General features: G+C 34.2%; 1 protein-coding gene across 2 annotated transcripts in view; it reads left to right on the top strand.

Annotated features, from left to right (window-relative positions):
• LOC120778928 (neurobeachin-like protein 1) overlaps nt 1–22,724 on the top strand; it is a 101,359-nt gene extending 78,635 nt beyond the window's left edge. For both annotated transcript variants that reach the window (XM_040110973.1, XM_040110975.1), the window contains 2 exons: nt 17,907–18,084; nt 21,534–22,724. In XM_040110973.1, coding sequence (XP_039966907.1) covers nt 17,907–18,084; nt 21,534–21,699 — 344 coding nt within the window. In that variant the 3' untranslated portion in view covers nt 21,700–22,724. The remainder of the gene's footprint in view (nt 1–17,906; nt 18,085–21,533) is intronic.
• Nucleotides 22,725–23,813: the final 1,089 nt, after the last annotated feature.

Here is a 23,813-nt window from a genome sequence, read left to right as displayed (position 1 = left end):
AAAATTTAAGGGCGATCACTGAAATCTGATTTCTGATATTGCAATAAAATATCTTACGTTTTCTCAAGAAATGAAAATGCAGAGTCCACTAAACGATTAAAAGCTGTTGTTTTTTGTTATTTATCTACCACTTATTTCGTAGTAGCAGCTCCATAGGACTCTCTTAATCGAGCTAAACCGATTTTAATCCATAAAAATTCAACCAAACTCTCCTTCCTCTTCTCCTCAGTTCCACCGCTAATTCTTCTTTCTTTCATTTTTATTATTTTATCTGGGTTTCATCTTATTTAATGATTTTTTACACTTTTTACCATTTTCAAATACTTTAACACTAACCTGTAACCCAAGGTCTATTTTGTATTTTAAAAATTCATAGAAATTATAATATAGAACATAAGACTAAACTATACTGAAATTAGTAAAAAGAAAGTTTTGTTTTAAGATTTTAAGAAATGTTAAGAAAAATAATTTATAAAATGGATATATTAAGACTAAATTAGTAAGAAGAAAGTTTTTTTAATTTAAAAAAATTGAAGAAAGTTTTTTTAAGATTTTAAAAAATGTGAAAAAAGTTTTGAGATAATAAAAAAAGAAATTTCTTGAAAGTCCAGCATTTTAATGTTACGTATACGCATGCTAAACCCTGTGTACACTGCAAGCACAACACGTAACATTTTACTTATTGATGCTGTTCTCTTAAATATTATAGACATACAAATACTTAATACATTGTGTTAATAACGCTAATCATGAACACCATAGCACATATTTGTATTACAGCTTTCTTGTAATGATGACTACGCATTTTTTGAGCTAAAGTTCGCGTGACCGTCTTAAAAGTGACTAGTTCTTCGGAAAATTCCCAATTTGGGCACTTTAGTGTGTTGGAAATCACGTAGCCTTCAATAATCGATGGAAAAATATACTCTAAAATGATAATAATTAATATAAATCAATTTGAAAGAAAAATTTCACAAGGCACTTATAAAGTAAGCGGCCGTCTACGTCTTATCACTCTACGAATAATTATTCATTATTTATTACGGAAACCATTGGAATTCAACCAAAAAATTCCAGGAAATGAGAATGACTTAAAACTAAGTGCAGTGAGACAATGAATAGTTTGAAATTCTTTTACATGTTTTATTTCCAATAAGTAATATTGTATGTTGTACGCTAAACTGAAATTTTAAATATTTTAAGAATAATTTTATCATAAGTCTTTGTAAAATTAAAACAAAAAAAAATTTGTGTTGTAAATAGACAATGAGTTCTTGAAGTCCCTCCCCTTGGCAGACTCTTGTTAAATGCAGACATAAAACTTGTAGGGCTTCTCAATTATTGAGCAATGTATTAACCCCCAGCATCTGTAAATGACAGTTTTTATGACTCAACTGTTTACCTTTTAGTTATTTACAATGACTAAAACTCGTATGATCTTTCTGATGATTTCTATGATATGAATATATTACGAGGTTATATCCAACCATGAATTTCAAAAAAATATATTTTTTTATTACTTTGATTTTTTGATATATATAGAGTGTCCCAAAATTTAATTTGCACCATTTCAATTAATCTTCCCCGTTGACGAAGTTAAAACACTATTCCGATCATATTTTCTATGAAATTTTCGAACTGCCAAGCTTCCTATTTTTTAAAATATTGTTCAATATTGAGGACACGTTGTTCTGTCATGCAATACTGCATTTTTTCTAGGTGGCAATTGTCAGCCGTCGATTTGTTTTTTCTTTCAGTTTTGTCAACACCTTCCTATCTTTAGAAATACCTTATTCAAGCGGACTTCGAAGAAGAACTCGTGTTATGTGAAACAAAACCAAACTGAGATCTTAAAAACTTGCTAGTAAAATTACCTATTAAAAAGTCCACGGCCTACCATAGTAGAACACAAATTTGGTTTTTCTATTGAACATTGTTCCCTTCAAGGGTGATACAGTTTCGACGATCAACTCTTCATTCCACGAAAATGTCTCCCTAGTGAACGTTCTTTTGAAATGTGAGAACAGGAAATAGTTGCTGGAGGCCAGATCTGTAGAATACGTTGAATTCGATGCCCAATGCATGGGTTTTTGCCATCGTTTACACTGACTTGTAACACTGTTCATTCTTTTGGTGAAACAACGTTTCTTTTGCTTGCTTCAAATGCAGCCGTTTTCAGCGTTTTCGTCCTTCAAATGTTCCAATAACACTTTGTAATAGTCGCTGTTGATGATCCCACCTTTTTCAACCTTAAGCTGGCAAGGCCGACTGTAGCGTTTTCCCACTGCTCCGAATCATCAACTCGTCACTGGTCAACTCGTATCTTATGGTCAAAAGTGAGATGCCAAATATTCATGAATGATTTGATGTACAGTTCAGTAATATCTTTAAGGTGCCTGCTATCTCTAACAACTTCACTTTGCGGTTATCCAAATTTATTTGGTGGACTTTTTTGATGTCTTCGTCGGTAACAACCTCTTTTGGTTGTCAAATGCGTTCACCGTCTTCGATGTTCATTTTACCAACACCAATCCTTGATGGTTGATTTTCCTGGGGCAGTGTCTGGAAACTCGTTATCAAGTTTTTGCTTCAACTGTATTTTATCTCTTCAAAAAGCAATATTTTATTAATATGCGAAATTCCTTTTTATCCAACACAACAATAAAAGTTGCTTCACTCAAAATGATATAATTCACAAACTAATGATCCGATAGCTGTCAAATTTATAATCATATGGATTTAATTCTAGTAGCGCCATCCATGGGGACTTTTTAATTGATCTGTTAAAAAAGGCCAAATGGCTAAAAGGACCTGACTGAACAAAATCCGTAAATACTTTTACGAGTTGGACAGAACTTTTTTCACTCTTCTGTAGATTGAATAACGTTTTTAGGGTTCTATTGTGTACTTTAATTCAAAAAAATCGATTTTTTAAAAATCCTAGACTAGCCATGAGCGGAAATTAGGGTGAAACTATCTAAGTAAGAGCGCAGATAAATGATTGCTGGAAGCATCTAGTCGTATATTAGCACATTTTATTGATTTTGATTACGGTTGTGAAAGCATTGAATATAATGTCAAGTAAGCTGACGTCACCGAAAAATTAAAAAAAATATCATTCACAATATCACCAGGTGTGAGAGCTAAATAAAACGTGCGATAAGCTTTAAACTACTTACATTTTTTATTTTCTACTTATGTACAAGCTATAGTGTTAAACAAGAACAAGTAAGGAATGGCTAAGTTCGGGTGCACCCGAACATTTTATACTCTTGAAACTTGCAGAAATCAAAGCCATAGAAATATCTTAAGGTGTAAAATGTCAACCACAGGATCGGAAACTAAGCAATTTTATATATAGATATATGTATAGTAGTATATATGTATAGCTCATACGTTGACCGACATATTCACCAATCATATGAAGCAAAGTCAAGCGGATGTTCGCAAATACTGATATTAGTTATATGGTGGTAGGTCAAGTTTTTGCCCAATTTTATTTTTTTTTTGGCACAAAGAGACACTGTTATGAGTTAAATACGTTCTGTGGCCGATATATGAAGCATAAAGTCACCCAGAAGTTCGAAAATCTTTATATTAGATATATGGGGGCTCAGAGAAGTATTGACCCAATTCAACTCATTTTTGATTCACAGAGATACTATTGCAAGGAAAGGATTCTCCTCAAATTTCAAATGTATATCCCATACATTGACTGATATTTTCGGTCAAAAGTCAACTATCAATACTGGGGTCGACATTTTTGGTACCCAGGAGCTTGAACAGTTTTGGTTGGATTTAAACAATTTTTGTTCATAAGGTGGTATACACTGAAGGCATTATTCGTGCAAATTTTTATACCGTTATATTTATTACTTCTTGATGTGAAAGAATCAAATGGAATTTAAAATTGTGTTATATGGGAAGTAGGCGTGTTTGTAGTCCGATTTCGCCCATTTTTGCGCGGTAACATGGGCATATGTGAAGAATGTCACTTACCAAAAATTCCATAAAGCCTTCTCATTCCATATCGGAGGTAAATTTTAACGTCTCTGGCGTATTTAGTTTTTGATTTCTCTCGGTTTTACCAGTTTTTAACCGTACCGTTATATGGAGAGTGAGCGGGGTTATCATCCGATTTCATCTATTTTTACACTGTGGGTAGAAGTTCTTACAGGATTTGTGCTCAGCAAATTGGGTTGTTGTAGCTTAAGTGGTTTGGGAGATATGTACATTAAAGTTATTAGAGGTCGGGGTCAATCCTCTTTTTTCAAAAAATTTTGCCTACAGGTGCAACTTGCTACTGCGATCGCCTGTGCGCTGTACACTTCTATATCTTATTTTAGTGCTTAGTTGTGGCAATTTATAGGTTTTCGGTTAATAGTGTTTTGTGGGCGTGTCAGTGGTCCGATTACGCCCATCTACGAACTCGTAATTTTGTTTTATTAAAAAAGCAGCATACCAAGCTTCATCAAGAGATCTTAATTTTTACTCAAGTTACAGCTTGCACGGACGGTCGGACGAACAGTCAACCGGATTTCAACTTTTCTCGTCACCCTGATCATTTGTATATAATATATGTATGTATATATATCTAGCTCGCTTAGTTTTAGGTCTTACGTACAACCGTTAGGTGAACAATACTATTATACTCTATGGAAACAGGTTGCAAGGGTATAAAAACAGGACGGCAAAATGACTTAACTAAATTATATTATTTTTAAAACAAAAACAAAAGTAAAAGTAATAAATAACATATTTGGATCATGTGAGAATGTGACATTAAAATTTCGTGGAAAGAGCGATGCCAATTAAAATATTCAAAATAATTTGCATATACATTTTAATTTATGCACACAACAAGTGTTTTATTAAAAATTATCTAGTATATACACATATTTTATGCCTGTCATCACCTATTATGCCGTTATAAATATGAATGTATGTATGTATGTAGTATAATGAGCGAGCGCTGTCCACTGACGCGCCCCTGTGGTCAATTAAATGGCAATAAATGAATTGATATACTCGCTGATATACAAATATGTATGTATGTTTGCATGTATATATGTAGATGTACGAAATTCGTTTTTTTGCCGCAGATATTTTCTAATATACCCCCAGTAATCTGGCATCATAAATAAATTTATCAAAATTGAAATTAATTTATATGCCTCAATACAAACACACACACAAACAAAACGAAATCATTGCTCACAATACACACACACATACATATGCACACGGCCTGGCAGCAGAAGTGGGCCTGTCTTATCAATATGCAAAATTTTTTGATTAGTGTGACTTTGAGTGCAAGCCATCAGTCACATATACACACACACATACGTACGTGTGTATGTAAGTGTATATACTATATTTGACTTGCCATCAAAAATTTGATTTGATTTTTATTTTGTTTTTGGCAATTTAACTTGTGCGTCGCATTTTTAAAGCTCAACTGAGAGCTAAAGCAAACTCGATTGTTCACATGTGTAGGGCAACGCGGCGCGCTGAAGGGCATGGCGCAGTGTACCCACATCGGCGCAATAGTATTAGTAGAGGAAGCAGCAGCCTACGCGCCAGCCGCACTCAAGTTAGCATTTCTCACGGCAAATTCAATAAATTAATCAAACAAATTACTATCCAAAAATACATATATGAGTCGTCGGACAAGTGGATTAAGCGTATTTTCTCTACTGCGACTTAAATTCTTACGCTACGGTATAAATTATACGCACACATACATGCATACATATGTATGGAATATATAGTGTAAATATATATATTTGGCGCCAAAGGGGCGCGAGTAATGCCGTCAACGGTGAACAGTTCCGGCGATATGAATAAGAATGAAATGTGACGAGCACAAACGCATCGACATATTCACCTAGTATGCCCGATTCATTTTCACAAATGGGTTTTTGTATGTACTCCTTTGGACTTTGTTGTCTTAATTTAGTCCAGACCGTTATATAACACTATTTTTTTTATAATTTTGTTTTGGTGACTATAACAATAAAATGTCGAAAAAATTTGTTTCATTTTCGTCTAGTGGCACCTGCGGAAAATAATCTTTAAATTTCTAATCGCAAATACCGAATTGCCAGAAAAATTTAAATTGAAAAAAAAAAAATTCGTCTAGTGGCACCGCCACCAGACGGATTATTTCTAATATACGCGGAACGCACTCATACATATTTATGGCAAGGTTGCAAAATTTTTTTTTTTTTGTAATCCAGAAATTCTTAATTAAAAATAATTTTCAAATTTTTAATACAAAAACCGAATGAACAGAAAAAATATAATCTCAAGTACCGTATTGAAAAATTAAAAAAAATGTTAAGTTAATAAAAAAATTTTAATAAAAATAATTTTCAAATTTCTAATCCGAAATTCCGGAAAAAATTCAAAAAACATGTTAAAGTAATAAAAACAATTACATAAAAAACTTTAAATTAAAAAAAGTAAAATTTAAATTTTTAATTCCGAATTTGCAATTTAAAACTACTTCGTCAAAATTTAATGCCAACAATGTGGACTAAACATAAAATTTGCATACTTTGGGATTAAACCCTGTTATTTGGCAAATTAATTTCTTTTCGAAATAACATTGAGTGATTTCATCTCTAAACTTCTCTCTTTGCGAATTCCTAACTTTCACTAATTGGTTGAATGACTGCTGCATTTTTCCTACATGGTCTGGACACCGAAAAACTAAATAACCGTGTGACTATCAGGCTGCACCTCCGACCGCTCGCTCCTAGTTTTGCGTTTGTGAGTGGTGTGATGGATATATTTTCTTAGATAAACACATGCATGTGATAGGCTATGTTTTGTATAAGAGTGGTCACTTGAATTAATAGTCAGAATACACTTGATATCACGTGTTCACTTGGCTTCCACCATATCAGCTGCCTGAACGTAGTACGTAGTGATTTCATTGAGGCCATTCAGTGGCAGCATTCTTTTGCTGTATAATCATGCATAAGTAATTGCCTTGAGTATCTTATAACAGTTTTTCACTTTCAAGAACGTTGGCTGCTATAAGATTCAGATTTCTTGTATTTATGTTAGTATTTGTGTTGTTATAATTTTTGGCTTTTTATGTTTTTTGTTTTAAAAATAATTAATTTGTAAAGTGCTTCGCCTGATTACGAATTCGACAACTTCGTTGGAAATACTCACAAGACACCGGTTTTTTTTGTAATATTACTCATAACCCAGACAGTTATTAACCGATATCAATCGAAGAGACAGCTTGTGCAATATGCTGACGCGAAAATAATTCACTCACCTATCGTTAAAGTGTACATTCATACAAACATACATATGTTGTTGCATGATACATATATACATATATCGTAGATGAACTTCCGATTTTCGATCCCAAAGTGATTATTGCATTAATTCTTAAATAATTTTAAGAACTGTACACATTCATAAATACTTGCATATAGTATGTTGTCCAAACTATGAAACTAAGAGATAATTATATGCTATTATTTCTCAAACTATATTAAAGTATATGCCGGGGCTACACATTATTGACAATTCGTCGAATTCGTTATTTAATTACTCATATGATTACTAAAAATATACTTTGTAAGTGTGATTCTACCTTTTATCAACAAAACACTATCTACTTGAATATGTATTACTCAACTACGTCGTATTTTAGTGTAGTTGAATATATATATTCTGACAAAAAAGTACCCAAAATTTTTAAATAAAACGCAAAATAATTAATTATTCATAAATATTTATTTGTCGGCTTCAAAGAAATCCCCATCAAATGTAATACACTTATGCCAATGATTTTTCCAGTCGTTGAAACACTTTTCATAAGCACTTTTGAAATGGCCTTCAGCGAATTATATTTTATTTCTTCGATCGACTGAAACGGGTTCCATTCCGAGGATTGTCGACTTGTTTGCATGTCAAACTCATAAACTGCATGTCGTGGTTGTGGAAAAATTCAGCTTTATAAGAAGGAGTCGAACAAGAACGCGTTTCATACCCGAAATATCCACAAAACGCCCATCTCTCAGGCGCCATATCCTTTAGTTTTTTAATAGTTTCATCAGTTGAAGTAGTCCATTCGGACGACATGACTTGGCTAGCGTAGCCGCTGTCGCTGAACTATGTCAATGCCGTCGTATGTATATCTCATTCAGCTCATCGTTCCATCGAATGCGATATTCGTCGTGGCCAACGCGCAAAAGACAATAAACCTTCCGCAGAACCTTCTCTCGAAAACTCGTAACGTCGACTCATCAGATGTTGTCATCGTCGATGCCTCTGCACCATATAGCACAACGGGAATAATGAATGACTTATAGAGTTTTGTTTCTGTTCGTCGAGAGAGGACTTAACTTCTCAATTGTCTACTTAGTCCGAAGTAGCACCTGTAGGCAAGAGATATTCTGCGTTGGATTTCCAGGCAGACGTTGTTGTTGATGTTGATGCTGGTTCCAAGATAGACGAAATTATCTACAACTTCGAAGTTATGACTATCAATAGTGAAGTGGGTGCCTAGTCGCGAGTGCGACGACTGTTTGTTTGATGACAAGAGAGATTTCGTCTTGCCCTCTGTAATGGAACGTCCCTCTGGGGTTCTACAAGAGTATGCTCCGGTTTTCTCTTTCTTTTTTTGACTACAAATGCGCCTCGCCTCATTCTTCAACTATCGGTATCTATCCCATCCCGCACGTGTTGTGGTCGATTGAATGTTGTGAGGTAGGCAGTCTGTTTTCTCTTCACTGCAACACGGCAATCCTCATCGTATCAGCTGTTCTTTTGCATTTTCCCGAAACCAATGGTTTCATTTGCAGCTGTACGTAAGGAGCTTGGAATACTGTTGCTGATGAGTGCCCTCAAAGAGCAGGAGTGCAAGGCGAGTAGAAAATCGCTCGGATGTCTGTTGAGACTGCAGCTTCTCAACGTCGAACATTTCTTATGTTGCTGCACAGAGGCGGGCGCTTATCGCTACAACAAGATAGTGAATGGTCCGAGTCGATGTTAGGACCTTAGAGCGTACGCTCGTCTAAAAAACTGGAGACGTGACTTTCATCTATCACAACATGATCGATCTAATTGATGGCTTTTCGATCCGGTAGCAGCCCGGTAGCTTCATAAATTTTTCTATGCTGGACCGTATTTGCCTGATTTAGCTCCGTATGACTTCTGACAGGGCAAATCTGCGTTGCCAACTAGCAAAAATTTATTAAGCTCTTCAAATTGTTACTTTTTTAATTCACCTTTACGTACCTTTTTATAAATATATGCTAAATAACTGCTAATACATATATGTGGTTCTGCTATGCTATATAGTTGTAAATATATATTTATCTACCTGGTTACCATTCTGCTTACTTATGTATATTAATTAGTAAGCGCTTTACAACCACTTTTCGTAAGTGTCTATTTTAGTTCGACAATCATCATGTTGTCAGGTTGTATTTACAACTGTTCTATATTTAAATTACAAATGTTAAACGTGATCGATTATACGATTACGTGGTTTTACACTTAGCAACCTGGTAACAGGTTCCGAAAACTAGAATGACGTCGTGCCTAAAGTATGTGTTACCAATAATCAAAAATAAATAATATGCATAAAACATTAACAGAAAATAAATGGAGTAGATTTCAACCGAATGATTTATTCATGCACACTTCACACATTAAATAAGCCAATAAATAAAATCGAGACAACTCTGCCCTGACATCGAACTGGTGACTTTCCTTACTATGTGCTTAGTCAGCAAATATTTGAATTATAACTGAACACACTTCACACTCTCACATTGACAGTTAACACATTTGGTATGTATGTACTTGATAGTATTTTATAAGATAATTTCAAATGTGATAAATGGTGGCTACCGCTCGTGCTTTTTTGATAGACAAAGGCTCCTCTTGCCAAATATACATATAAATATTTTTTTAAGAAACTGAATAAAACGACATCAATTTATAACATTTATAACAAAATTATAAATATTTACACAACAAAATATCCATTGTTCGGTGTTTACGAACTCATCTGCCCAACTTTCTCTCAAAGGCTCTAATTTCTTTGGAAAATGAGTAAAGTTAAAAACGCTTAAATCAATATTTATACTTGTATCAATAAAATTGATTCAATTGTCAGTAATTGAAAGTGAATCGCCCGTCGTAATGCAAGAAATTACGCATTACACGTCGCGTGTTTTCCTCGTCCGTGCCACGTCTCGCACCGACACAGATAAGTCACTCGTAATGCATGCTGGACTTGCGTATGCGCGTAAGTCGTGCGACAATTGACTTTATCATCGATCGCGTCGGCACATTGGCTTCAGCTGTCGATAATTTTTGCGTTTTTGTTGTTATTGGCTTTTTCTACATTTTCAAGTCAATCGAACGCGTATTGTATGTTGAAATATATGAATTTACGTATTACGAGCATATCAGTGGCTTAATAAAAACGAATGCCTGCCTGTAAAGCACACTGACACAAATACATACACATATATTTAAATTATAATTATCGTTTTGTATGAAGAAAAAAGTTATGAGTACATGTGTATGTATGTGTGTGCTTGCATACCGAACGCACTTGTTCGTTATCTCGCCAGTGGCAAGTGCCATCGTTTCGTAGTGAACTGCGCAAATTTATTGAATTCACACTCGATTTCAATCGATTCTTCAGCATTACTCCGTTGAAAATGTTAATGGGGATGAAGTAATATATAGTGGGTGCGTCGATGCGGCAGTTATATTTCTTTCAATCTTTGGCTTGAAGGCTTTACTCCAAAGCTTTTTCTCAACTCCTTGGGATACTACCGGTAGATGGCGCCTAAAATACGCTCAATTTTGGTCGAGATTTCTGCAATTTCTCATTTATTTTCGCTTTCAAGCTCTTTTATAGGAAAATAATTCATAAAGGATTCTTAAATATATGTACATATCTAGGCTTCTGAATCCAAGCCAACATTTCTTAGATTGTCTCATATTTCTAAAAAAAATAATTAGAATGTGAACAGAGTTGCTTTTTGCAGTCCTCAAGCCTATCCCCGTAATATCCCCTTTACTACCAAAATTTAATTTTTCATGGCCTCCCTCTACATACAAGTTGCTTCCCTATTAAACTTGCTCTATCAATTCCAAACTGTTAATAATATTCCTTATTCGGTAATACTTTCTCAATATGCAAGTTAAATGTCCACATCTCATACCCAAATCTATTTGCATTGCATATAAATATTGTTAACAAATATTAAAAATTTTTACTTCTCAAATTATTTCCATTAAAAATTTCCCCTCCCGTTTGTCCGGGATTATAAAAGATTTATAATTTAATTCTTATCTGATAATATTTCTAGTATTTAGTCTGTATAAATGCCAACGGTCACTTCCTCCGCAGTGTTGCGCCCTTGCATCACAGCCGTCAATCTCTTTATGGTTGGACGCGCCGCCGGCCTCATTGTCGTCATCCCATTAATAAATAATTACGAAATTTAAATGTATATTGGAAATACCCATACATACAAATGTACACTCATACATATGCGCTGGCTCATATAAAAAATTAAATTATTAATATTTCTATGCACCCAGTAAGCTTTCGGTTTGAATTCAGCTTAGACGCATAGCTCACCAAACAAAGTCTTTATTAAACTTAATGGTTTCGTAGCTTTTTATATGTATATTTTCTTTAAACGCTGTACAGGTTATATTAAGTTTAGCACGAAGTTTGTAACATCCAGAAGGAAACGTTGGAGACCCTATAGGTTAGGTTATGTTAATCTGGTAGGGCAATAAGCTACGCATATACTAGCTTTGGTCCCTTGCGATACCAAATGGAATTCAGTTGCTAGTTCCAAGAGGAGTAGTTATCCTTTAGGATGCCTGCGCTTGACGCGAATTTTAACAGACTCTACGGCCTCACTTTCGATACCTCCTCCAGTGTATCATACCGTAGGGACCCCAGATGCTTACAGCGTAGACTTGTCAATGCGGGACAAGTGCACAAGAGATGTTCCATTGTTTCCCTGGTATCTTGCTGTAGACATTTCCTGCAATCTTCTCGATCGGTCAGTCACATCATGCGAGCGTATGTCGCCAGCAGACAGTGACCAGTTATTATTCCCATCATGTTCCTACAGTCTCTTCTATAGACTGCCAATAGGAATTTTGTGTACTTCCGGCCTACCGTTTTGCACATGACTTTTGCAGTTTTGCACTCAGGCAGCTTGTCCCATCAGGTTTTGATTTTCTTTACCATGCAAACATGGGTTTCCCATCACGTTTTCGAATGTTAATCGTACACCATTCTTAGCAACCTCGGCCATTATTTCATTGCCCTGGATGCCTTTGTGGTCTGGCACCCAGTAGAAGTGCAGTTGCTTACTTCTGGCAACACTTTCCATTACTGCCCTGCTTTCCAAAATACTTCTGGCCGATATGCGATATGTGCGATATGAGGTTCGGTTGGAAACCCTATAAAATATAAATCCAAATGATTAGCCTGACAAGTTCAGTCGATTTAGCCATGTTTTTCTGTCTGTATCTACGCTAACTAGTCCTTCTGTTCTTGAGATATTTGCACACGTTTTTTTCTCCCAAGAAGCTGCTTATTTGTCGGCACCGCCGATATCGGACCACTATAAGGTATATATCACTGTATGGCTGATATATCCTAACTGAAAGATCGAAATCGAGTGCTTGTATAGCAACTTTTTTATTTGACAAAGTAAAATATTTATATTTGGACGTTTGTTGGGTAACCTGACAACAATTTGTTGAAGTGATGTAATTCTAATGGTGATCCACTTTAGAGAATTTTAATGCGTAGAAGATCTTTTTAAAAATCATGCTTACTATGTATGTATCTGTCAAACAAATATTCGTTATCACTTTTAAGTAGAATAATTTTTTTCGCATAAAATATCACAGACCCTTTAAAAATATATATACAAACTTACATGGTAATGTATATACCTCCGTGAACTCGGCAAAAGCCCCGGAAATAATCAATCAAGTGTATCGCGTGTATATAGTAATTCAAAAAAATCGTAAAAATCTATTTGAAATTTTTAAAGAATCTATTTGCCGTCATTTATACTTATATACAAATTAAATTTTAAATTCTAATTGAAAAGTCTCGTGACAAAAAATCTCGTGGTATCATTTAAAACACGAACAACAGCGTTAGCTTTGCAATCGGAGACAGAATCTAAAGTGACATAGCTATTGGGTTATCAGGAAATAAAAAAATCTATGCCCATAAAAAAAATAAAATACGACAAGGCTCAACTGGGCCTCGTCACATGGGGCTAATGGAGCTTTTAAGTTAATCGGTTAATCGAAAGAATATACTAAATGATAAGTCAACGCGGTCAAGGAGGTTCAAACCTTTTAACCCTGAACATATCCGTTTGGCAGTCGCTGCAAAAGGCAAAGGCCGCACTTTGTAACTAATCAGGCAGAAAAGAGAAGATGATGACTCTCCAGAGATCATAGTTCTCAATTGTGTACCAAATTAAAAGAGTCAGTGTAGGTTTCTTTTAGATACGACATATTTTTAATATTTCACGTTTGATAATCGATTAGAACTAATTTTTTTAATAAGGAAAATGTTGCTGCAATAATGGAACCATTAAATCACGGTTAGTCTTCACTTTAGCACTCAAAAGTTTTTCTGTGAAAAAATGTGTATTTTGGCATTACATTTGAGTTTGCTCATTAATCACTAAGCCGTCTGCTGCACAACTAAAGCCCGTGTTCGATTTGCCAATCCTCTACACGCTATGTTCTAACTCTGCTATTAAAAATTTTACTTCTCTCGGCGAAGTTATTCCGTTTCAATTTAATATGACATTGGTTCGGAATTTTTTTTAAATAAAAAAAAATCTTTCGATAGCTGTTTGTAGTGCGATACTATAATATAATGTATAAGAAAGCTTTGTGCAAAATTTCATGTGAATCGGTTGAGTAGAACTTGAGATATCATGCACACCGTTTCTAAAAAAGTAGTTATGAGAAAAACGAGTTTAAAGTTTGAGAACTAGTCGCGCGCAGTCGGAGTCGGAGCCACAAAATGAGCTGTAACTCGGAAAATAATTTGAATTTCGAAAAATCCTCTTAGGGACATATTCTTGAAGGGTTATACTATAAAAATATGCAAAAAAAAAACGATTTTTTCGAATTTCTAAACCAGAATATCCCCTTAAAACAGTTTATTTAAATTATGCGATTGTTCGATTCACTAAAACTCAGTTTTTGAATAATCAATAAGGTGATTTTTATTATTTATATATTAGTAGGCGAAAAAGTCTTTTCGTATTTTGTATACCAATCACATTGTGTCATACCATATAGTGTTGGAAAGGTGATTTACCATTTACCCAAAAAAAACTTTAATTCGGGAAAGTTGAAAAAAAGTTACAGCTGTTCAAAAATGAGTGAAAATAATGAAGAAATTCGCTATATCTTGAAATTTTTGTATAAAAAGGGAGAATGCCACGCAAGCCGCCAATGAAATTTGTTAAGTTTACGGATACGATGCTGTATCAGTTCGTGTAGCACAGCAATTTTTCTCCCGCTTTCGTTCTGGAAATTTCGAAATTTCGATTTACACTGATGAAAGTTTTTCATTGACAGAATAATGTCCTTAGCGGAAAAATGGGAAAAAGTGGTCAACCAAAATGGTACATATTTTTTTATTTATTTATTAGTATAAATATAATAAATAACTTGAAGTTTGATTAGAAATACGAAAATGACTTTTTCAACCACCCAATATAATATCACTCCCAAATCAATGAGATACAAATAAACGATTTTATACTTTTAACAGGGTATATCAAATTTTCCGCGAAGTCTGTGACACCGCGCAGGAAGACCCTGTAAAGTAAATACAAACTGATCAAGTTTGACCCGGACTGACCCATATAAACTGCGAGAGCAAATCGAGTCGATAAACAAATCTTAAATTGGAACAACCTTTATCATATTCGTGTGAAGTTTGATCTCCATACGTCCATTAGTGTTATGTGGATCAAGTTTGATATACAAATGATCAATGCGTCGGTCTAAGTCGATTTAGCTATATCCTGTTCATCAGTTTTGGAGGTATCGTTCTGAAATTTTCTTTTGTGCCCAAGAAGCTGCTCATTTGTCGAAACCGCCGATATCGGACCACTATAGCGCATAGCTGTCATATAAACTGATTAATCAAAATCAAGATAAAGATTCCCTTATACCTTTTTAAAGCTACATGAAATGCACCTGTGAGTAGTATTTTAGTCTCGGTGCTGCCAAAGCTAACGTTTTTGATTGTTTAAAAAAGTAGTCTCAACCTCATTTTGAGATCAATAACTTGAGATATTAGATTTGACTATACTAAATGCTAGTTAAAGTTAGTAGTCTAAGACAAGGGTAGAGTGCTTTTGTTTTTGACGATATCTCCTTCAGACGATTTAGTATTGAAAACTCTGTAGATAAATAAAAAGGTGTGCCAACATTGGCGTTCAAAGTCCAAGCACTGTACTGCAGCTACATCCGTAAGTAAATATTTAAAGTGTTTAATCAAATAAACGTTATCTCAAGCAAAAAAAATTAGCAGCTCTATGTATTTTGCAACAGGAAATAATCGCTTATAAAACAATCACTTATACATATATTTTATATATACATGTGTGTACATATGTGGTATGTAGTATGCATGTACATATGTATTGTATATGCATGTTTTAATGACATTTGACAGTTGAGCTGATTAAAAGCACTCACCTCCATTAAGTAAGTGCAATTAATTAAGTAAGCACAAAAAATGAACGCGACATATGTATGTACATATGTTATCAGTTGTGGCATTATTATAAAACCAGTTAACACCGCTAAAATAATTTTTTTTTCTTAATTTTTTTTTTATGACCGCTATTCCAGCCGGCTTTACAACGCATTAACCAAAAGTGCTACTCATCCTCATTTGCAAGAAAATTTGAAAAAATTTCACAAAATCACAGGCCTATTTGTATAGCTCTTGTGAAAGTGCATATATATGTGTGCGCATCTTGTAGGCTCAATTGAGTATGATTTAACGAAAAATTTAATGATTTTCTACAAAAAAAAATCCTTACTTCTTTACAAATTGGCATGCGGTCAATTGTATTTGATTATATTAACAATTATTTAAGTCACTCACACATATTTCATATTTATGTGTGTGTGTGTGTGCGTGTGCATATGTGCTGTGTGAGGTGTGTGCTAAATGTTTGACATGCAATCGCTGGCATAACTGTGAAGGTGGCATTGTTGCTGGTGGCCAAACCAACCGCATCCAGTCGTAACTGAAAGTCTGCCGTGGCCAGCTGAATGCGAACACAAACACACAGCCATACACTCACATACATGCATTCGTGCTTATAGTGTGTTACGGCACAGTGTTTGCGGCCAACTGACCAAACGACCAACCGACCGACCGACCGATCGTACGCTCGGCAGGCGACTCAAGTCTCATCAAGTTGTAAATCTTAAAAATCTCGCGTGTCAGCTGGTTTATCTAAGTGGCATTTAACTGCATACATCTATATGTACAAACATATGTATGTATGTCTATATGCGCTGATAAGTGTCATGCATGACTTGCTTGTATGTGACTGCGTGCCGTTGTGTGTGTGCAATCATTCAATCACACCGAGTTTCTCACGTCTTTTTTTCGATCTTCCTTTCTTTTGTTGGCGTTCCGTTGTGCTCTTTTGACTGTCAGGTCCAACCGGCCTACCGGCAATTGCTGCTGCTGCTGCTCTTTTCGGTTCGTCTTAATCAAGTTGTCAATTAGAAATGTAGATGCCTACTGCTATTGTGTAACCGGTGCATACTAGTGAGGGCAAGCTCGTCAGCCTAGACATTCACAAGTGATCGTAAACTTTTGTTTAAGTTTATATCGCAAACGTTTCTTATGTACTTTCATATATACATACATATATGCATGTATATATGCTGTCCATCTGAGAAATGATGTCGAAAACTGGAGATATACGACTGCAACGATATCTATTGTCAAAATACGAAAAGACTTTTTCGACTACCCAATATCAAAAGAAGCTGTCTGTTGAAAGAGACATGACTTCACACCGAGAGTTTTGAGTTTTTTCCTCATTTACACTTATAAGTTTCGATAATGGCTTTCGAAGTCCACTTCTCTTACTCTCGTGTGTATGTCAAGATCCGATTAAAACCTTACTTTTATGACATCCTACTTTCTGGGACAACAAACTCTACAACTTCAAAAATTCACGAAAAGTCTATCACATTCTGGACCACACGGAAGCTCAACTTTTTAGGAACGTCATCAGTAACTGTCTATATCAGTCCTTGGTAAGATTATTCTAAGCGTGATATGTGTTATTGCTTAATAAGGAAGAGGAAGGAATGACATGTTCCAATGAAAATATCATCAAGATCTCGGTACTCACTCTTAAAGCTACAACTCCGGCCCATAAAGTGTCACAGTCAATTTGAAGACACAACATACTTGAAATCTGAAACTTTTTCCATAAGTATCGCTACGAAGCACACATATTTGACGAAATCTTTTCGCTCATATCCTCGACACACTCAACAGATTCTGTAGTCAGCACCACACCGGCTGCGGCAGCGACTTCTCTCTGCAGGGTTCCCATCACTTGCATGTATGCAAGTCTTTGTTTGTTTAATGGTTCTGTAAATTGCCAAGCAAAATGCAAAATGTTTGAATTGGTTTGTGCATTTTCATTGGCTTTTTTTGCAGCGTTTCATTTATTTAATTTATCTTCCATTCCACTTAAACATTTTTATCTCTCGTTTCATTTTTCATTTATTTATTTTTTTTTTTAGTTAATAAATTAAAAATTTAATTCGCTCATTCTGGTTTGTTCCAGGTCACATTGCATTCAGCGCGCTGGACGATACCTCGCATTCGGTGCATGTCTACAGTATAAACGGCACTAGTCTCGGTTCCAAGTATGTATCCGGACGTGTAACTGGATTGGATACGGCTACCGATTACTTGGTGGTGGCGGACGATGCCGGTGATATCACCATGAGTCGTTTGCATGGGTAAGTAGCTGGTGTGTGTGTGTGTGAGCAAGTGTTCGAGTGCCTATTAAACAAGCTCTGTTGCCAGCTGGCATTTGTTTGTTCTGTGGGGGAGGGCGGGTGAGCGCCTGTGCGGTGCCGGTAGTTTTTGTAGATTTGCGTTAATAAATGTTTGCCGGCCGGCCGGCAAACTGCTTGATTACTCTCAGTTGATAGGCCGTGCTTATAAAAAAATTACACACACATGTATGTATACATACATACAAAGCCGCAAGCATGTGTGCGTGTGTGCATGTTTAATAATGCAAGTTGCTGGGAAAGTCCAATTGTAAATATCAATCTGCTGACAGGCAATAAAAAACTTTTTTTTAATTTGCTAACAGAATATTCAAAAGTTTGTCCTTGAGCGTGTCTTGTCAGGTGATTGAAAGATACAATTATCTAAGTCGCATATATATTTTTGATAAGACTATATAGTTAAAAATGTTTATTGTAGGTGTTTAGCAGTATCTAAACAAAAAGCAATTTTATAAAAAATATATTTGCATTTTTATATTAGCTTCTAAACCTGAAATTTTATTGATATTGATAAATATATGTAAGTTTATTTTTACCCAAAATATAACAATTAATTTATATTGCTCGGTCCAAGCTCTGAGGAATAGACTTTTTATACCGTCTGATCAAATTTGACCCGGACTGGGAACTCTAATACCTAAAATTTTATTGAAATATATCAAGTGGTTTTAAATTGTTCGGTCCAAGCTCTGAGGAAAATACTTTTTATACCATCTGATCAAATTTAACCCGGACTGGTCCATTTAAATTGTTACGGAATCGTTGAAAAAAGTGTAAAAGTGTTTTAGGGTGTCAACTTTATCACTAACACAAGTATTTGTGCGGCACAAAGCATTCAAGTGAAGGTCCCAAACATGTCTCACGCGTGTCGTCCATCCACCTCGGTCAATGATGAAAAAGAAATAGTGTTTGATAATCGTCGTTCTTGGCATCAGAGAAATAGCATATGATCTCAACATACCTTATGTATTACCCATTTTATCACTAAACTCATTTTGGTTCATGTTTTGGATATAAAGCACTACAAGACTAGTCTCGTACCAAAAGTTGGATCCGAATTAAAATACGTGAAAATGTAAATTTTTTTTATCAGATTGGATACGATTTGAGATGGTATAGTATTTTTAAGATGACAGCAAACTAAGGTAAAAGCTTTGTGAGAACCCCAATTATTCACACTAAGTCACAGTGTTGTAGATGGCTCGCTTTCGGCCACTAATACCTATTCCGCTACCCTGACAATGTCAATAGTATGATTTTTTTTTATACGCATGTCAGTCCTAGAGGCAAATTACGTCTTTTGAAGGCACAAATACAAGAAACTTGGCGGGGCTCGTCCCTATAATAGTTAAGCCAATGTAACCTGATTTATATTCGATCATTTCTTAAATCAAAGCTTTTGTTAAAATTTCACTGCATAACATCTTCAGAAGACGTGAGATTATTCAAGTGACAACAAAGAGCACTATTATGAGGCAATGAAAGGATGTAAATATATTACATATCAAGATTAGACGTATAGTCATCATTCGGAAATGTGCAGGGAAGATAGAGCCACTAACTATTAGTCTTCTATCTTCTTAATAATTAGCGAGGATTTATTCGTTCTTCAGATCCTTGAAACCAAAGATTCCATAAATCTCATATAGCTCCAGCAACACCATGAACAGCTACAGCTGTGGAACATAATCTCAAATGAAGAGAAAGCAAACTCACCAATATATACTCTAAAACACTTCAATTGTCATCCCTTGTTTGATCTTTCTAACTGAAAAGCATATTAATATGCGCCCACATACTTGTATACCCCACATAAAACTAGGCTGTAAAAATTGGACAGATTAAAAATCAATCGCAGCTGCGATCACTTCATAATCTCCGTCATAAAATCATATAATTTTATATGAATTATTTCTACTGGTTTGTTAGCTCAGGTGTGGTATAATTTATTACACCTACGTGCATTGATAAGCTTACCTAACCGATACAGGTGAACTTAATAAGCCTAAATGGGTGGTGAGTGAATAAGCGCACAAAGCTTATAAGGGCTTAGTGACTAGCGCCATTTAGCAATGAAAAAGTAGACTAGATAGGCTGTGAATTATCTTTTCGTTTAGTAATACAAATGGAAGGTCACGTACTTATGTCTTATCTACAATTTATTATAAATACGTGTAGAATATATGTATCTTCATTATCTATGATGAATGTCTTACACTCTTTAATTAAATGCATGTGCATAATTTTGAAAGTTTTAGATCCTAGACAAGCGTGCATAGTTCTTAACAGGTTTAGCAAAATATATCTTGTTTTATTCTTTATTTTTTTTTTTTTTTTTTTTTTTGCAAAGTTTTACATTATTATACCCTGAACAGGGTATATTAAGTTTGTCACGAAGTTTGTAACATCCAGAAGGAAGCGTCGGAGACCCTATAAAGTATATATATAAATGATCAGTATGTCGAGCTGAGTCAATTTAGCCATGTCCCTCTGTCTGTCTGTCCGTCTGTCTGTCCGCCTGTCTGTATATATACGAACTAGTCCCTCAGTTTTTGAGATATCGTTTTGAAATTTTGCAAACGTCATTTCTCTTCAAGAAGCTGCTCATTTGTCGAAACTGCCGATATCGGACAACTATAACATATGGCTGCCATACAAACTGACCGATCGAAATTAAGTTCTTGTATGGAAAACTTTCACATTTCACAAGATACATTCACGAAATTTGGTACAGATTATTTTCTAAGGCAACATTGTAATCTCCGAAGAAATTGTTCAGATCGGATTACTATAGCATATAGGTTCCACACAAACTGAACGCATAGTTACTAACAGAAATGCACCTGTTTAGGGTATTTAGCTTCGGTGCAACCGAAGTTAACGTTTTTTCTTGTTTTATTCAAATATTGAAATTTTAAATTTTTATTGTATTATTAAAAAAAAAAGAATTAAATGAAATTTAAAATTTTTCACAATATAAATTTAAAAACAAATATTTTCTATACAGAAAATTAGTTTTGTTTTATTTTATATCTTATTTTACATTTTTTATTATATTTTATTGTATTTGTTATTACTTTTATTTTTGTTTTATAATAAATTTATATCTTTTATATATTTAAATCTAAATTTTTATAATATGTTATTAATATATATAACTTTTATAATATCTTAACGCAATTTTCAAAATATATTCATTTTTTTATTTAATTATTGAATGTTTTTTTAATTTTTTTATGTAATAATGAAAAATGTCGCAGTAATTTTTTAAATAAATTATTTTTTTTCTGTCTACATTTTTCTGTAGTTCACTCACTACTTTGAGATGTAAATTTTACTTTAAATATTTGCTTTTCACATTTTTTTGAATGTTTTTCTCTTTTTGATTTCAGCTTGAAACCTGTGTTTGACATTCCACTTCATATTCCAATACAAACAGTTGTGGTGACACCTGGGAACACTCACATACTTGCACCGCTGCGCGATGGCCGGTTAGCGGTGATTGCCGTGCAGGTGCCGGCCGGCAACAACAAAAAGCATTCCGTACTCAACGTTTAATAAAAGTCAAACTGCTTAAGAACCGAAACGAAAATTAACTGTATGTGGCAAATAAATGAAGTGAGCAAACGAATTTGTAATGGGTATGTAGTAGTAGTGTGTGCTTGTAATTAGAATAGCTACAGTTTAGGCGTTGGAGCAGCAGCGAAACCGGTAGAAATTTTAAAAGTAGCAAAACAACAACAAAAATAAAGCGAAGACGTTCTCACGCATATATATTAACATTCATTAGTATATACATATATACGTATTGTATGTAGGTGAGTACGGTAAGCGTCCGCGCAATTCGTTGATTTAAGCTAAGCAGTGATTTTGAGTGGTCTTCTCTTGAAAGTCAAATTTATACATACACACAGAGAAAGAAATAACAAACACTTGTAACAATTATATGCACTTCAGCTGCTAATTAGAAGGATAAAATACGAAAGCTCCACTTCATTGATAATAAATTGCTGATTACTGTGCTGTCTACAACAGCAGGAAATCGACAAAAATAGAATTCAATGCAAAACAAAAATAAACAAATAGTGCAAATAAGTGTATTAAAACTCACAGTGGCAAAATGAGTGATTTAAAACAGACAAAATATAAAATTAACACACACACACAGTTTGGGCGCCTTGACGTAGGCTAGAATTATTGCGAGCATATATCAGGCGAGACATGTGCATTAATTGGTAGCAGTACTCGCCAGAAGCGATAGCAGCAAACTGTTCACGCAACAATTTTGTGTCGCTGCTTATTTACTTGTATGTTTGTATGTATTGTTATGTAATTGTATTTATTACTTAGTGCTTTCGAGTGAATTAAATGTCGCTAACGCTTTATGTATTTTAATCTTATTACTACTAATTCATTATTTTTATCTGTATGTAATCTGGTTGTAATTAGAGTTCGTGCATTAGCATTAAATGCTGGCCAATTAAGCAGCTGTCTTATTTCTCGCTCGCTTTTTAAACTGAAAAATCTGAATTCAATTTTATTGAAAAATTCATAAGTTGAATAAAAAATAATAAAAAAATTAATCACCATATTGCTTTATAATATTTCTGTCTATGCAGAACTTTTCTTTCTATTTCCTATTTTTTTTTTACTTTTAAGCAATAAAAAAGCAGATATTAAAAGTAAAACGGTGCTAGAGAGGAAACTAATTATTTAACACAATATTAGCATTATTTGTTACAGAAATTCAAAAGTGACGGTATTATTTGTGCAAAGAGCGCTACCAGCTTTTGGTATTCTTCGTATGTCAACCAAAATAAGAAAATTTATCATACATTTTTTTCGAATTTTTTTTAGGCCAAACCAATAATTTTGGGACACGTTTTTTTCTCGTTTTTGTCTAATTTCTACAAATTTTTATATCTCATAAAATTCATTCCTTATAAAAAAAAACTCGAAAACAAATTTTTGTAAATTTTAAAATTCGAAAAAAAGTAAAATCGACTTTTTTCTGGACACTAGATCAAACCAACCTTTTCGAGAGATTGGACATAGATAAAACTGTAATTTCGTACATATCTTTCAAAATCGAAATATTTTATAAAAAATTTAAAAATCGAAAATCAAGTAAAATCGAAATTATTCTGGACATCAGATCAAACATAAATATTTTCGAGATATTCGACGTATGTTAGTAAAACGTAATTTCTCCTTTTTCGAAGATATCTTTCGAAATCGAAATATTTACCTTCGAATTTCGAACTAAGCTTATTGAAAAAATTAATATGTAGAGTATATTCTGCTCCTATTTCAATGTCCTAAACTCTTTTCCGATATAGTTTATATCAACTTCGGGTCAAATCCAGATATTCGAAAAAATTTAAGAAAAAATTAAAAAACTAACCTCATTTCAAAATTGCATGTCGTTGTATAAGCAATAAGTTCTCAGCTCTCAAAAAGCCAAGAACGAGTTCAATAGTAATATGAGCACACGCGTAGTATCTTCTTTGTTAGATTGCAAACTAAAAACCCTGTAAAAGACTCATATTTTTGCTACGTGATTCCAGAAAAACTGATTTCTTAGGCAAAAATGTGACATATAAATTGCTAAATTATAGTTTTATATTATTATTGCACTATATTTTTATGTAAAACAAAACAAAAATGATTTT

Source organism: Bactrocera tryoni, chromosome 5, assembly GCF_016617805.1.
Source record: "Bactrocera tryoni isolate S06 chromosome 5, CSIRO_BtryS06_freeze2, whole genome shotgun sequence".
NCBI lineage: Eukaryota > Metazoa > Arthropoda > Insecta > Diptera > Tephritidae > Bactrocera > Bactrocera tryoni.
This window is presented reverse-complemented; position numbering and strand designations above follow the sequence as displayed.